Below are 11,828 nucleotides of genomic sequence, written 5' to 3'. Positions count from 1 at the left end.
CTTGATTGCATACCCCCCCCCCGCCCTCCCCTCCACAGTGGTGGCCAGCACTATCACGTGCTTCACCGCCTCAAGGAACACCCCCGGCCGCGGCCGCGCCAGCGCCACGCAGCAGATCGCCTGGTCCTCCCCGCAGTACTCCACCGGCACGTCGCCCCTGGACAGCGCAAGGGGGGGGGATCGGCGGCGCTCACGGCCCTAAGTCTGCGGCACGCACTTGCGTGCTCTCACAACAGCAAGGAGCGACACCCTTGTGTGCAGACGCGCACCGCGCCCCACAGCCTGCCCGCGCCGCGGCCGCCTGCCTGCTCGGGTTACACGGCGCTGCACCACACACCCCGCAACGCCCGCGCCGCACACCGCAGCGCGCACCCCCTGTCGTATCTCCAGAGGAAGAGCGAGTTGTCGACGCTGGCCCAGGCGCGGCGGATCTCGGGGAACACGCCGCAAAAGCACATGGTCTGGCAGGTGCGGTACTTGTCCTGCCGTCATCAGCGGCGGCGGGGCGCAGCGGAGGGGAAGGGGCCAATTGCCGCGGCGAGGCGCGGGCGGCGGGACGTGGGTGGGTGCGCCGCCCGAGGGCAGAGGGCCATCTTCAAACCAAGCGGTGACACCAGGGCCGGTTCAACTTTGTCTGGCAGTCCATCAGCCAGTATCCAGTGATTGAGATCGCTATGCGTTGTTGGACGGGCATGGCAGGCGCGGCGTGTTGCGGATCAGAGCTGAGGCTGCGGGCGCACCTGCACCATGGCCGGCAGCTCGGACATCGCCGACGAAAGAGGGCGCAGCAGGGACGGCCACTGCAATGGTGCGAAGCGCGCGCGTGGGCGGGCCGGCCAACACATCCGGTCAGCAGGTGGCCGCACGGCCCAACGCCGGCGGGCGCGCCGCCCCTCGCCGCGGGCAGCTTGCCGCGCCACCACTGCAGCCATCCGGACGGACGCCCAAGAGGCAAGTGCTTCCACTTCTAGCCCTTGTGCATCAAAACCAATTGCGCGCCAACGCATCCCGCAGCCGTGTCCGTCGAGCGCGGCCGCACCGACTCACCCCTGGCACAGGGAACGAGTAGGTCTCCTCGCGCCGCGTGTTCTGCAGCAGGTCCAGCAGGTCGTAGTCCTTCGCCCCCTCGCGCGCCACCTGCTTGACGTGACGCCACGAATCCGCGATCCGCTCGTCGCTGTCATAGACCCCGCCGCCGCCGCCACCGCCGGGCGCAGCCGCGGCGGAGGCGGCGGCGGCGGCGGCCGCGGCGCCGTCGGCCTCGCGCTGCCACAGCGCCGGCGGCTGCATGCCGCCGGGCGCGGGCGCAGCAGGAAGCGACCGGGGGCTGGGCGGCCTGAAGCGCGGGCTCGGCTGTGCGTGCGGCGCACGCGCACGCACACAGGAGGTGGCGCTCTGCGGGCTTTCGGCTGCTGCTGCACCTACACAGGCTGCAGAGGCACTGGTGTTCCAGATTAATAAATAACCTCAACTAGCACACTCCAACAAATCTCAGCTGGCCGATCCTTCAGCTAGCGGGAGCTGATCTCGCGACAGATCAGCTACTCTGCGTAGCAACACAAAAGTGATGCCCACTGAAGGCTTATTGTATGCGTCGAATTCAAACCGTCAACGCAGACGGTGTCGAGGGCGTCAAAGCTGCCAGATCGATCAAGGTAGTCAGTCGACAGCTCCATTGCTGTGGACCCCAGTGCAATCCACGAAGTTGACTCCTAAGTGTCACTGCCTTCGTGCACCAATCGGTCCGTGCCACACGACACATGGGCACCATCAGGCCCCCACCAGATGTCGGCCTCACTCGTGTCTCGCTCAGCTGCCCACTGCCAGTTTGAACGACCGAGACTGTGCGCACCACACACGTTTACACGAGCAGGTAATGCTGTATGCATAACAAGAAATTGATGTTCAATCTGCACAAGGGGCGCGCCACAGCGACGACGGGCTCGCGCCGCGACGGAGCCTGCGGCCACTAGGCCCGCCAAGCCCAGCGCCACCGAAAAAAACACGCTGCGAGTCTTCTGAACAGCAGGTCGATGCGCCCACCTCGTCCGGTTGCAAACGGCCCGCATTCCTGCAGCTCTAAAGCCCAAAGGGCGCGCGTGCCGCGGCACGGCCCGCACGTCGGTCCCTCTGAAAGACACCTATGGATATCACCTGCTTCCCCGCCAGCTGCCCCCACCACCCCCTGCCATCGCGCCGCTCACGCCGCGACGGGCTCCTCCTCTGCCTCCTCCTCCTTGACCGCAGCCTTGGCCTCAATCTCCTCCGCCAGCTTGTCGGCCTCCGCGTCGGCCTCGGCGTCGCCCTTGGTGGCGGTGGCGGTGGGGGCGCCCCCCAGTGCGGCCGCGTTGAGAGCCTCGGCCTCCTCGTACTTCGCCTTGAAGTCCTGGGCCTCTGAAATGCACCAGTTGATGTCGGAGGGGTCGGAAAGTTGAATACTTGCGGGCGGACGGATGCGTGATGACCACGGCGCGGCGAGAGGCGACTAGGGGCGAGAAGCCGCCCCCGCCCAGCAGTCTGTTTGCCCCATTCCCTCCCCCATGCTAAAGGCCTGCCGCGCCGGCCCCTGGCGGCCGCCCTGACTCACTCTCGGCAGTGCCGAAGCGGATGCAGAAGAGCTCGACCTTCTGCTCCCCCTCACTGAAGTCCACCGTCGACCACACCCACGCCTTGTCGCTGCCGGCGTGCTCCTGCAGCTTCGTGCCGGGCATGACTGCGCGGACATGGGGGCGGGGGGGGGGGGGGAGAAACACCAGGGTGACGTCACTGGAGCTGGGGGATCGGACAAGGGGACGGACAGCCAGGCGCACTGAGACCACACAGCGCAGTGGTCGTAGACTGACCAAAGTCGATGCAGCGAAGGCCACGGGCACCGACAAGCCTGTTTTAGAGGGAGGGCATGCCTGTCAATCTACCCGTGCCCAACGCCTGTCCTTTCCCCGCCTCGATGGCGTTGATCAGAGGCGAGCGGGGCGGCAGACACGGCTCTCACCGATGTGGTTTGCGCGGATCTTCAGCGTCTTCTCCTGCCGCATCAGCAACCGCACGCGCTGGTTCGCCTTGTGCTTGAGCAGGCGCGCCTGGGAGAGACCAGGGGGGGCACACGAGGGCAAGAGGGAGCCGGTTGGTCCATCAAGCACGCCTCATATCGTGGGCAAAAACTTAGGTTGAACTCACTGCAAGTCAGCCCTGCAGCTGCATTTGCTGCTGATTTGATGTGCGCCCATTGCCGCTGCTTCCGCTGCTGCTGATGCTGCTGCTGGTGCTGCCAGTGCTCGTGCTTTACTGCTGCTGCTGCTGCGGGAGCCCATCAGATTGGTCAGGCCCCCACCTGCCCAATGCCGCGCTCCTTCCACTCGTTGCTGTTGGAGTCAAAGCGGTACAGCTTGCATTTGCTGCGCGAGCACAGGGATGCGGGGCAGCATGGGTCAGCAAAGAAACGGGCGGGGTGTGAGGGCGGAGCGCGCCAAGGCAGGGCCCGACTGGCTGGTGCGCTGTGCATGCCAGTAGCGGCCTGTTGCGGCGCCTTCCGATTTGATTGTCCCATCGTTCCGTTGTGCGCATTCGCTGTGCAGGCTGACGCAAACAGCAACAGAACCACAACCGCGGCACATGATTGGCGCCGTCGCAACCCCCGCAACAGTGGCCACTCACAGGTCGATCAAGCACTCCTCGTCCTCTTCGCCGGTGCTGGTCTCAACCTCCTCCAGCTGCACAAGCGGCTTGAATTCCGCCTGGCACTCTTCCTCTGGGTCTGCGCCGTCGTCACCCTCGCCAGCGTCTGCGGCGGCTGCTGCGGGCGCGGCGCTGCTGGTGCTGCTGACGCCGGTGAAGCCGGCAAAGCCGGTGCCGACGAGGCCTGAGCCAAAAACGGGCGTGGGCTGCGGCGGGTGGCAGGACATAGGGCGATCGAGCTGGTTGGTGGGGAGCAGCACAGCAGCGGGGGGCGCCGGAACTCCGGCACACTGGGCACCGCGGCGGCCCACTGCAGCACTGCAGCGCCCCTGGATCGCGGACAACGGTGATAGCACCTAAATCCCTATCTCTTGCGCTTCACCCGACAGCTGCAGCTGCGCGACAGGCCCAGATTGCACTCATGCAGGCGCGCCGCATCTGGTGCATCGCAGCAGCTCAGCGTGAAGAAAAACTTGCAGGCACCTTGGGCTCCTCTGCAGGCTTGTCAGTACCGTCGCTTGCCATGTTTGCCGCCTTCAGCTTCAGATCACTGGCTCACTGAGCAGGCTGTCTGCGACGGGATAAACGTGCTAGAATGCAGCCGCGGTATCGTAGGCGAGGTCAAGTGGGTGTTGGCGTGGTTGCTGCATCGGTGTGCAGCTGAACAGGCAGCCAGCAGTAAGCGGCAACAAGCTGCTGCTGCACCGTTTCCTGCCCACCGCACGCCCACTCGCACACGGCCTGCTGTTGCCCGTCACGGCTGCTGCTGACAGTGCCTTTGCGTCCAGGCAACGCTGACGCAGGCGTGGGACATACTTGGACTGGTCAACCCATGCGGGTCTGCTCTTTTCTTAGAGCCGAACCACCGCTGCGACTCAGTTGCGTGTGAATTCAAACGCTCCTTCCTCCTCAGCACACACGTATAGATTTGCAGCAGCATCAAGACCCCAGCCGTTCGGGCTCTTGTGATTGACGCGCAGCTGCCTGGTCTGGCAGCGCAGCTGGCCCCACGGGTGTGGCCTGAGCCCTACTGAGGCTCCTTGGTGCCATGGTTTGAGAAAGCGGTGCTGCCGAGACGCAACTTGGTATGTGGCGGGTGAAACGTTGCCTTTGTCACTGTTTGTTGCTCGGAAGGCTACTTTTTCGTAGGATCCAAGGTGTGAGAGCCTCAGTCCCGTGTTTCAGCCCTCGCCTCCACGAACCAACGTGCTGTCGTTGCTGAGCTCAGCTGCTATCTGCCCGCCCGCTGCGGCAACCTCTCGGCCATGCCCAGCCTACCCCAAGTGGGCCCCCCCCCTTGATTGGTGGCATGCGCACGGAATCTGCCCTGTGGCAGCGCCGTCACAGGAAGCGATCGCGCATGCGCGTGGCATGCAAACTGGCCACGGTCGGTGCAGCGGACCTGGGGGTTGAGGCTGAATCACGTCAGCTTAAGAAGCATGTGCACAGTTACTCTTCAGTGCATATTGCTTAGCTTATACCTTGATTATGGAAAAGAATCAAGAAAGTTGCGGTTGCATCTTACAGCACCTGCTTTGCTGGCGGCACAGCTGCCCGTCAGCTACACATTCACACGCGAAAGCTTGTACACGCGCATGAGAGCGCTCTTATGCATGCATGCCGCTGGCAGTATACACAAAGGTGCAGCTCCACGACAGCCAATGTGCCCCCCATCGCACTCTGCAGGCCTCGGCCGCTGCGTTTGATTTTTGCCCTAGGCGCCGCTTCCGCACGGTGCCACCGTGGCCGCCGCTCCGGTGTGCCAGTGAATTTAGCAACCCCGGGGCCGCTTGCGGCCTTGTATGCCCTTCCCATCCCCCCCCAGTGGTGGTCCCTGCCAACACTACCACCAGTGACAGCCTCCCCGACGCCCAATGCATGCAAAAATTGCCATGCAAAAGGACACACACTCCTAGATCAGCGCCAGGCCGACGCCTCGACCAACGCACGCCTGACCCCGGTGTCGCCCGCCCCCCGCCCCCGGCGGTCGCCGCCCGGGCGTCAAGGGCTCGCCCCTGCTGCGGCCGCGGCGCCTTGCCGCCGGCCACATCGTGCGCATGCTCAGGCCCCTCCCGCCCGCGCCAGCCGCGTGCGCCTCCCATCTGTGCCGCGTCAGAACAGGCCGAGCCTGCCGCCCAGCACGTACACCAGCCACGCCACCACGCCGCCCGCGACCGCCAGCACCGGCCACGCCACCGGAAGCTTCCAGGCCGGCACCATCCCCTTCTTAGTCAGGTCCGCGGCCATGTCCAGCACCGACCGCTGCATGGGGATCCACTCGGTGATGCCCAGCTCGCGCGCCGCCTTGGCGGTGCTGACCAGGGGCCGCTTCTTGTAGGTCGCCTTGGTGATGGGCACGGGGCAGCCCATGATGGGTCCGAGGGCGATGAGGCCGTAGTAATCGGGCAGCAGCGGCGGCAGCCAAGCACGGCCGTAGGCGCCGCTGCGGCGGAGGATGCGGGCGGCGTCCGGCAGCAGGTACCAGCCGCGCTCCTGCGCGGGCACATGTGTGGCGGGCATGGGCACGGGTGTGGTGCCGATGAGGGGGGAGGGCGCTGCTAGGCAGTGCAGGGAGGCTTCGTCTTCGGGCGTGGGCTGACGGTGCGGCGCCGCGACCTTCATTGCCTGGTCAGGGCGCAGCAGCCTGGGTCCCTGCATTGCAATGGTCTGTATCACGTGCTGCAAGGACTCACACGTGCGTGCTCTCTCTCTCTCCCCCTCTCTCTTGTCACTTCCTCTTCCTCTCCCTCCATCTCACACACACAAACACACATGCGTGCGCGCGCGCGTGCGTGCGCGCGCGAACGCGCACCTGGTTGACCAGCAGGAACCGTCCCTTTGCGCTCTCCTTCACCAGCGCAAGGCAGTGCGCCAGCGCCACGTCGCGCACGTCCACCACGCCCGCACCCAGAGGGGGCGCCCAAGGCCAGAACGCTCCGCTCAGCAGGTCGATCATCTGCTCAATGGACTCGCCGTCCGCACGGTTGCCTGCGGGGCGCGTCCGCGTAATTGGTTGTCCAGGGGTTGACCAGGGTTTGACAGGCCGGTGTCAGCGGCTAGCGAGTGCGAATTTTTGGCTGCCGGCTGGGCTAGCCGCCCCAGGACCCTGCCTAGGCATACCCGCGTCCCCCAGCCGTGCCGAGCGCCCCGGGGCGCGCGGCCGACGCACCGATCGGCGGCCCCCAGACGACGCCTGGGTTGAGCGTCACCAAGCTCCACCTGCCGGCCGCCTCCTGCTCCATCTCGAAGGCGCGGCGCTCCGCCATCATCTTGGCGTAGAAGTAGGGGTACTTCTTGGGGTGGGCCACCTGGAACAATCGAGTGGGGCAGTTGCATTGTTGATTTGTGGGAACCGTCGGATCGCGCGTCTGGGCATCGGTGTGCCGCGCGCAGGCGGGCGAGCGCTGGCGCGGGTGCTGTTTCGCTATGGCTTCATTGAGAGCACGCTTTTGCAAGCCTTGCATTGCTATTGCAAGCCTTGCACAAGCTGAAGCGGTAAGTGACTTGAAGATACACATGTGTGAGTGCGCCTTCAAGCCCCACCCCGCTACGGTCACCCACAGTAACCCGTTGCCCTAACGCCAACTGCGGACACGAACCCACACGCATCTACATCCACAACCCACATTCAACACACCCACTTTCAGACCCACCAACCGCGTCCCACAACCAACCAGACTCCCCACCCCGCACCCCCTCCCCGCCAACTCACCTTGTTCCAGTCATCCTCCGTGAAGACGTGCCCCTTGCCCCGCTCATTGGGGTCCCCCCAGACCCCCACCACGCTCGACGTCACCAGCACCCGCTTGACTCCCGGCGCCCGGTTGACAGAGTTCAGGACGTTCTCCGTGCCGCGGATCGCGGGGCCAATCAGCATCTCGTCCTCCTTGCCCGGCGGGCAGTCGAGGAAGTAGGGGCTCGCGGTGTGCATCACGGCGCTGCAGCCGACGAGGGCCTCGTCAAAGCAGCCCTCCTGCGGCGCAGCGGTCGGGGGCGGTTGGGGCGGGTTGCGGGCGTGCAGAGGTGAGGGCATGGGTGTGGGTCACGGGCGCCGTCTGAAGGCTTGTAGGCGCGTGGTTTGTGGCAGCGCCTGCTATCGGGTCCGCATCACGCCCCGCGCATGCTTGCTTGCTAATGTGTGGGGTGGGCGCTCAGCAAGGTCCATCATTGATGATGAGAAACCGCCTTGCAAGTGATGCCCGGATTCGAGGAAACAAAGTGCCTGTCGCCTCCACCAGCGCGTTCTTTGCCCAACCCCAGCGCAAGGGCGGCCTCCACCTGCAGCAGGTCTGCCTTGAATAGCTTCAGCCGCTCCGCTGCCCCAGGCAGCGAGGCCAGGTGGGCGACAGACTTGGCATTGCCAGGGTTGCGCGCGGTGGCGTGGACCTGGGGCGAAGTGGTGTGTGTGTGTGTATGTGTGTATATGTGTGTGTGTGTGTGTGAGTGAATGCATGTGTATGGTCGACAACACACGCAGGGAGGAGAGGTGTATGTGAGCGTGTGTACACGAGTGTGTTGGGGGGGCCGGATGGTTTGCAGGGGGAAGAGTGACCGTGCGCTTGTCGGCGTGCATGGGACGCCGCAACGCTGCAGCACAGCCCGCCGCGCTGCACTGAGTGCGATATGGCAAGCCCGCTTCGCAGCGACGCGCTCGCAGCTGCGCGAGCGACGCGGCCGCCTACGGCCGCTCGGCAAGGGCTGCTGTCCTGCTCCGCCCTGGCCGCCTCCACAACCTCGCTACCGCCACACCCCTTTCGTCCGGCGCGCCGCGTGAGCCGACGGTGCTGTCATAGACAGCGCCCCCGCCCCCCCGCCCGCGGCAGCCATGCGCTGTGAATCCTGGCTTGCCGTGTTACGCGAGCTGCTTCAGCCCAACCCACCGTATGGCCGGCCGCCAGCAGGCGTGCGACGATGTGGCCTGCCACATAGCCTGTGGCGCCTGTGACGCACACGGTTTGCGGCTCTGCAGCCTTCTCCTCTGGCCTCAAAGGGATGTCGAGCTGCGCCATGGCGCGCGCTCAACTGCTGCCGTGCCTGCCCTGCGACGCTCCCCACCCCAAAAACGCGCGTGTCTTGCGTCTGCGGGGAGGCCGCTGTACAGTGATGCACGCGTATAAACCACACGAGTCACGAGTGATTGTCAGGACCGTTGTCCCTTGGCCCCGTCACTCTCGCTGCGCGGATGGTGGCCGACGGTGCCTTGAATGCGATCTCGTGAAGCCTATTATGATAAAAATCGCATAATCATATCCGAGAACTTGATGCGGTTTGCTTTGAGAGCATCATGCCCGAGCGGCTTGCAATTACTTAGCAGCGCTCAGTGTGACCTAGGTCACTCTGGCCCAGCAGCTGAACGGCATTTAGTTCTAACATCTAGAAGCATGCGCTGGTGCTATGCTGGGGCCGATCGCCTTGCATGACATTGCACCATGTCACACGGGGCGGGGGGGGGGGTGTGCGCGATGCGACACGGGCCTGGGGGACAAACACGCAAGCAGTGAAGTAGAATTGATGCGAAATACATATGATTGAAGCTGTGCTAATGCTAGTGTGCGCACGTAATCGCGTTATGTTCCACTGTTGGCCAATAGCGCCCTGGGGATGACAGGACTGAGGTCAAGGGCGACTTACCGACACAACCCCAGAAGCTCAGGCTGCTGGCGTGTTGATTAGGCGAGCCACGACCGTGGCGTATCATCAATTAGGGAAATTCTTGCGGCACAAAACTGCTGGGTGAAGCGGGCGGTGTGCGCCGCACCGCCCGCTCTCAGATGTTGCGGCTGCATCGCGTAAAGACCACATGCAAGAAAGGTATGGTAGCTGGCTCCTGCGGAGGCTCCCGCGTGTCCAGGCAGAGTGCACCCAATCTAGCCAGATCCCCTTCAGCACCGCCTCCTGCAGCCCCCCAAGTCCTGCAGCCCCACCGCCTGCTGCAGCCCCTTGGGTTGTGGGGGTTGGCGGGGTGCCAATGCAGGGCGCACGGCAAAAGGCAAACGTAGTGCGCTGCTATATTCTGGGCTGATGCGTTCTCGTGCTCATGCGCACGCGTTTCGGCCGCTCGTTTGGGCCGCAGTGGAGAGACGAGCTTCTGGCCAAGGCGCGCCGGCACGCTGTGCCCGCCGCTGAGCAGCTGGCATTTCAGCACCTGGGCAGGCAGGACAGGCGGCGCTCGCGGCCAGCTTGTCTTGTCAAGACATTGAGATCGCTCACCCGTTCCAAGCCCCTGCAACTTCACGTGTTTTGGGGACTCAAAGTCTGGGTTACCGAGCTTGCCCATCCAGCTGTGTATGTGGGACCCCCCGCCAGGATCCTGTACAAAAACAAACCTAAAAGCAGCGGATCCCTGGCGGATTCCCGTCCTAGCAGCTGCTGGCGTCCTCAGCAACGGCTGAGGGGGGGTACAGGCGTTGCAGGGGGGGGGCGGGTGGAGCCCTTCAGCTGGGGTAGCCGCATACCCACTACTCCATCTTTGCCCCCGCAGTTGTATTCAAGGTGTTTCAGCGGCCCACCAATGCCACACGCATCCGCACTGCTCACTGCAAATTCTAGCCCAGCAGAGCTGCCGGCGTACCACCAGTACTGTTGGGGTGACGTGACCCGATGTGCCGCGGCAGCCTGCCGATCAGCTCCCTTAGTAAGTATTACTCTGGGCAAAGCACCAGGTGCGTCATAGTACGTGAGGGCTGCAAGTGAAGGCAGTGATGTTTTCGGAGCAGTGCAAAGAGCCGGCGAACAGCGGACAACCCACATGCATTTCAACGCAGGTCGCCGGCGGAGGGGCATCCGGCCACCTCAGGAAGGGAGGGTATAGGGGCAACGCGCGTGGCCACGCACAGAGCAGCCGTTATTCAACCGTGACAGAAAGCCCCCATTGCGATTCGAAGCGCGCTCCTTTGGACAAGAGAGTAGGGGGGGTGGGCGGCGAGAAAGGGCGAAGGGCAGAAAAGGGCAGTGCACTGCCGACGACGGCAGAGGGGACTCGGCACGTGCGCGTGGACGGCCGGCGGCGCGGGGCCCTCATGACGCAGAGCGGCGCGTCTCATCAACCTGGGACGCGACAGGCGCGGCGCAGCGCGGGCCTGGCTGGCGGCGGCGCGGGCACAGTCGCGCGGGCGGGCGCGCCCGCTCGGATTGGCACCACAGGGGGCTGCTGGAGGCGTTGGGCGCCCGGAGCCGGTTCCAAGACGGTGGGGAGGACGCGGGGACGACGGATCACGGCAACGCAGTTCTGGGTACACAGAAAGAGCAGGGATGCGGCCTCTGGGCAGCCATTCAGCAGTGGCATTGAATCCTCGCGCGTGGGTGTGCGCGTGTGTGTATGACGGAGGAAGAGTGCGTGTGTGTGCCTGCACGCGCGCGCGTGTGTGTCTGCAAGCGCGGCATGCGTGACATGCATGGCCTTGAAAACAGACCCAACACAGCTGCTGCCCCTGCCCAGCGTCTATGGAGGGCCTTTGGGCGGCAGCTGTGCAGAGTAAAGCAGCAGTGCGGGCGTTGCCGAGCGGATCACGGGCCACCGCGTCGCCGCGCCGGCCGCGCCGCGCGTGGCTATGCCGGCAGCACGGCGGCCGTGCCGCTTGGCGCGCGGGCGCTTCGCAGCAGCGCAAGCCGCAGCGGCTGGGGCCCGGGGGCGCGTCGGCGGCGAACTCTTGACAAAAGACTGGGCGATGCAGCCGGCAACGGCGAAACAGGTTCTCATTAAGCAACATTTTGGCCATAGTAGGGTGGCAGCACAGGGCTGCCGAATCGAATCACAAGCATGCAAGTCCCTGCGCCGTACGAGCCAGCGCGGTCCCGACAGCCCCGGAAGATCTGGAAAGGCGCCTGGCGGCAGGCAGTAGCCGTGCGGCGCCGGCGCGCCGTGTGAATGTGTAAGCATCGGACGCCGGGGGCGGCTGGGGCAGGAGGGGGTGGATTCAAGCGCGCCTGTATCAAGGCGGCTGCACGGGCGGTACAGCGGGGCTGTCGCACAGCCCAAGGCATGCACGGGGCGGCCCCTTGCCCCTGCTGTGCGGCCGCCGCGGGCAGGCCAGCTAGCAAGGGGCGCCCATACGGCGGGCCGCCCACTGCGACATAAGACGCGTCCACGATCCACTCGCAAAGTCAGCTCCCTGGGCTCCCGCACCCCACGCCCTCGCCGCACGGCGCGCCGC

General features: G+C 65.1%; 4 protein-coding genes across 4 annotated transcripts in view; all 4 read right to left on the bottom strand.

Annotated features, from left to right (window-relative positions):
* MNEG_5090 (putative nucleoporin) overlaps positions 1 to 1,290 on the bottom strand; it is a gene marked incomplete at both ends in the record, with an annotated part of 4,586 nt that extends 3,296 nt beyond the window's left edge. Inside the window, 4 exons of the mRNA XM_014046437.1 lie at positions 58 to 157; positions 373 to 482; positions 741 to 800; positions 1,048 to 1,290. Coding sequence (XP_013901891.1) covers positions 58 to 157; positions 373 to 482; positions 741 to 800; positions 1,048 to 1,290 — 513 coding nt within the window. The remainder of the gene's footprint in view (positions 1 to 57; positions 158 to 372; positions 483 to 740; positions 801 to 1,047) is intronic.
* Positions 1,291 to 2,200: 910 nt separating this feature from the next.
* MNEG_5089 (putative Ran-binding protein 1 c) lies at positions 2,201 to 4,200 on the bottom strand (the record flags this gene model as incomplete). Its single annotated transcript, XM_014046436.1, has 6 exons — positions 2,201 to 2,394; positions 2,588 to 2,713; positions 2,993 to 3,080; positions 3,332 to 3,395; positions 3,655 to 3,881; positions 4,159 to 4,200. The coding sequence occupies 6 exons, from the start codon at positions 4,198 to 4,200 to the stop codon at positions 2,201 to 2,203; spliced, it is 741 nt and encodes a 246-aa protein (XP_013901890.1).
* Positions 4,201 to 5,787: 1,587 nt separating this feature from the next.
* Positions 5,788 to 8,684, bottom strand: MNEG_5088 (heme peroxidase-related protein; the record flags this gene model as incomplete). Its single annotated transcript, XM_014046435.1, has 6 exons — positions 5,788 to 6,168; positions 6,488 to 6,663; positions 6,845 to 6,983; positions 7,388 to 7,648; positions 7,954 to 8,061; positions 8,556 to 8,684. 6 exons carry the CDS (start codon positions 8,682 to 8,684, stop codon positions 5,788 to 5,790), a joined length of 1,194 nt encoding a protein of 397 aa, XP_013901889.1.
* Positions 8,685 to 11,708: 3,024 nt separating this feature from the next.
* MNEG_5087 (hypothetical protein) overlaps positions 11,709 to 11,828 on the bottom strand; it is a gene marked incomplete at both ends in the record, with an annotated part of 4,295 nt that continues 4,175 nt past the window's right edge. Inside the window, one exon of the mRNA XM_014046434.1 lies at positions 11,709 to 11,741. Within this exon, the coding sequence (XP_013901888.1) occupies positions 11,709 to 11,741 (33 nt within the window). The remainder of the gene's footprint in view (positions 11,742 to 11,828) is intronic.

The sequence above is a fragment of the Monoraphidium neglectum genome, assembly GCF_000611645.1.
Source record: "Monoraphidium neglectum strain SAG 48.87 unplaced genomic scaffold scaffold00741, whole genome shotgun sequence".
NCBI lineage: Eukaryota > Viridiplantae > Chlorophyta > Chlorophyceae > Sphaeropleales > Selenastraceae > Monoraphidium > Monoraphidium neglectum.
This window is presented reverse-complemented; position numbering and strand designations above follow the sequence as displayed.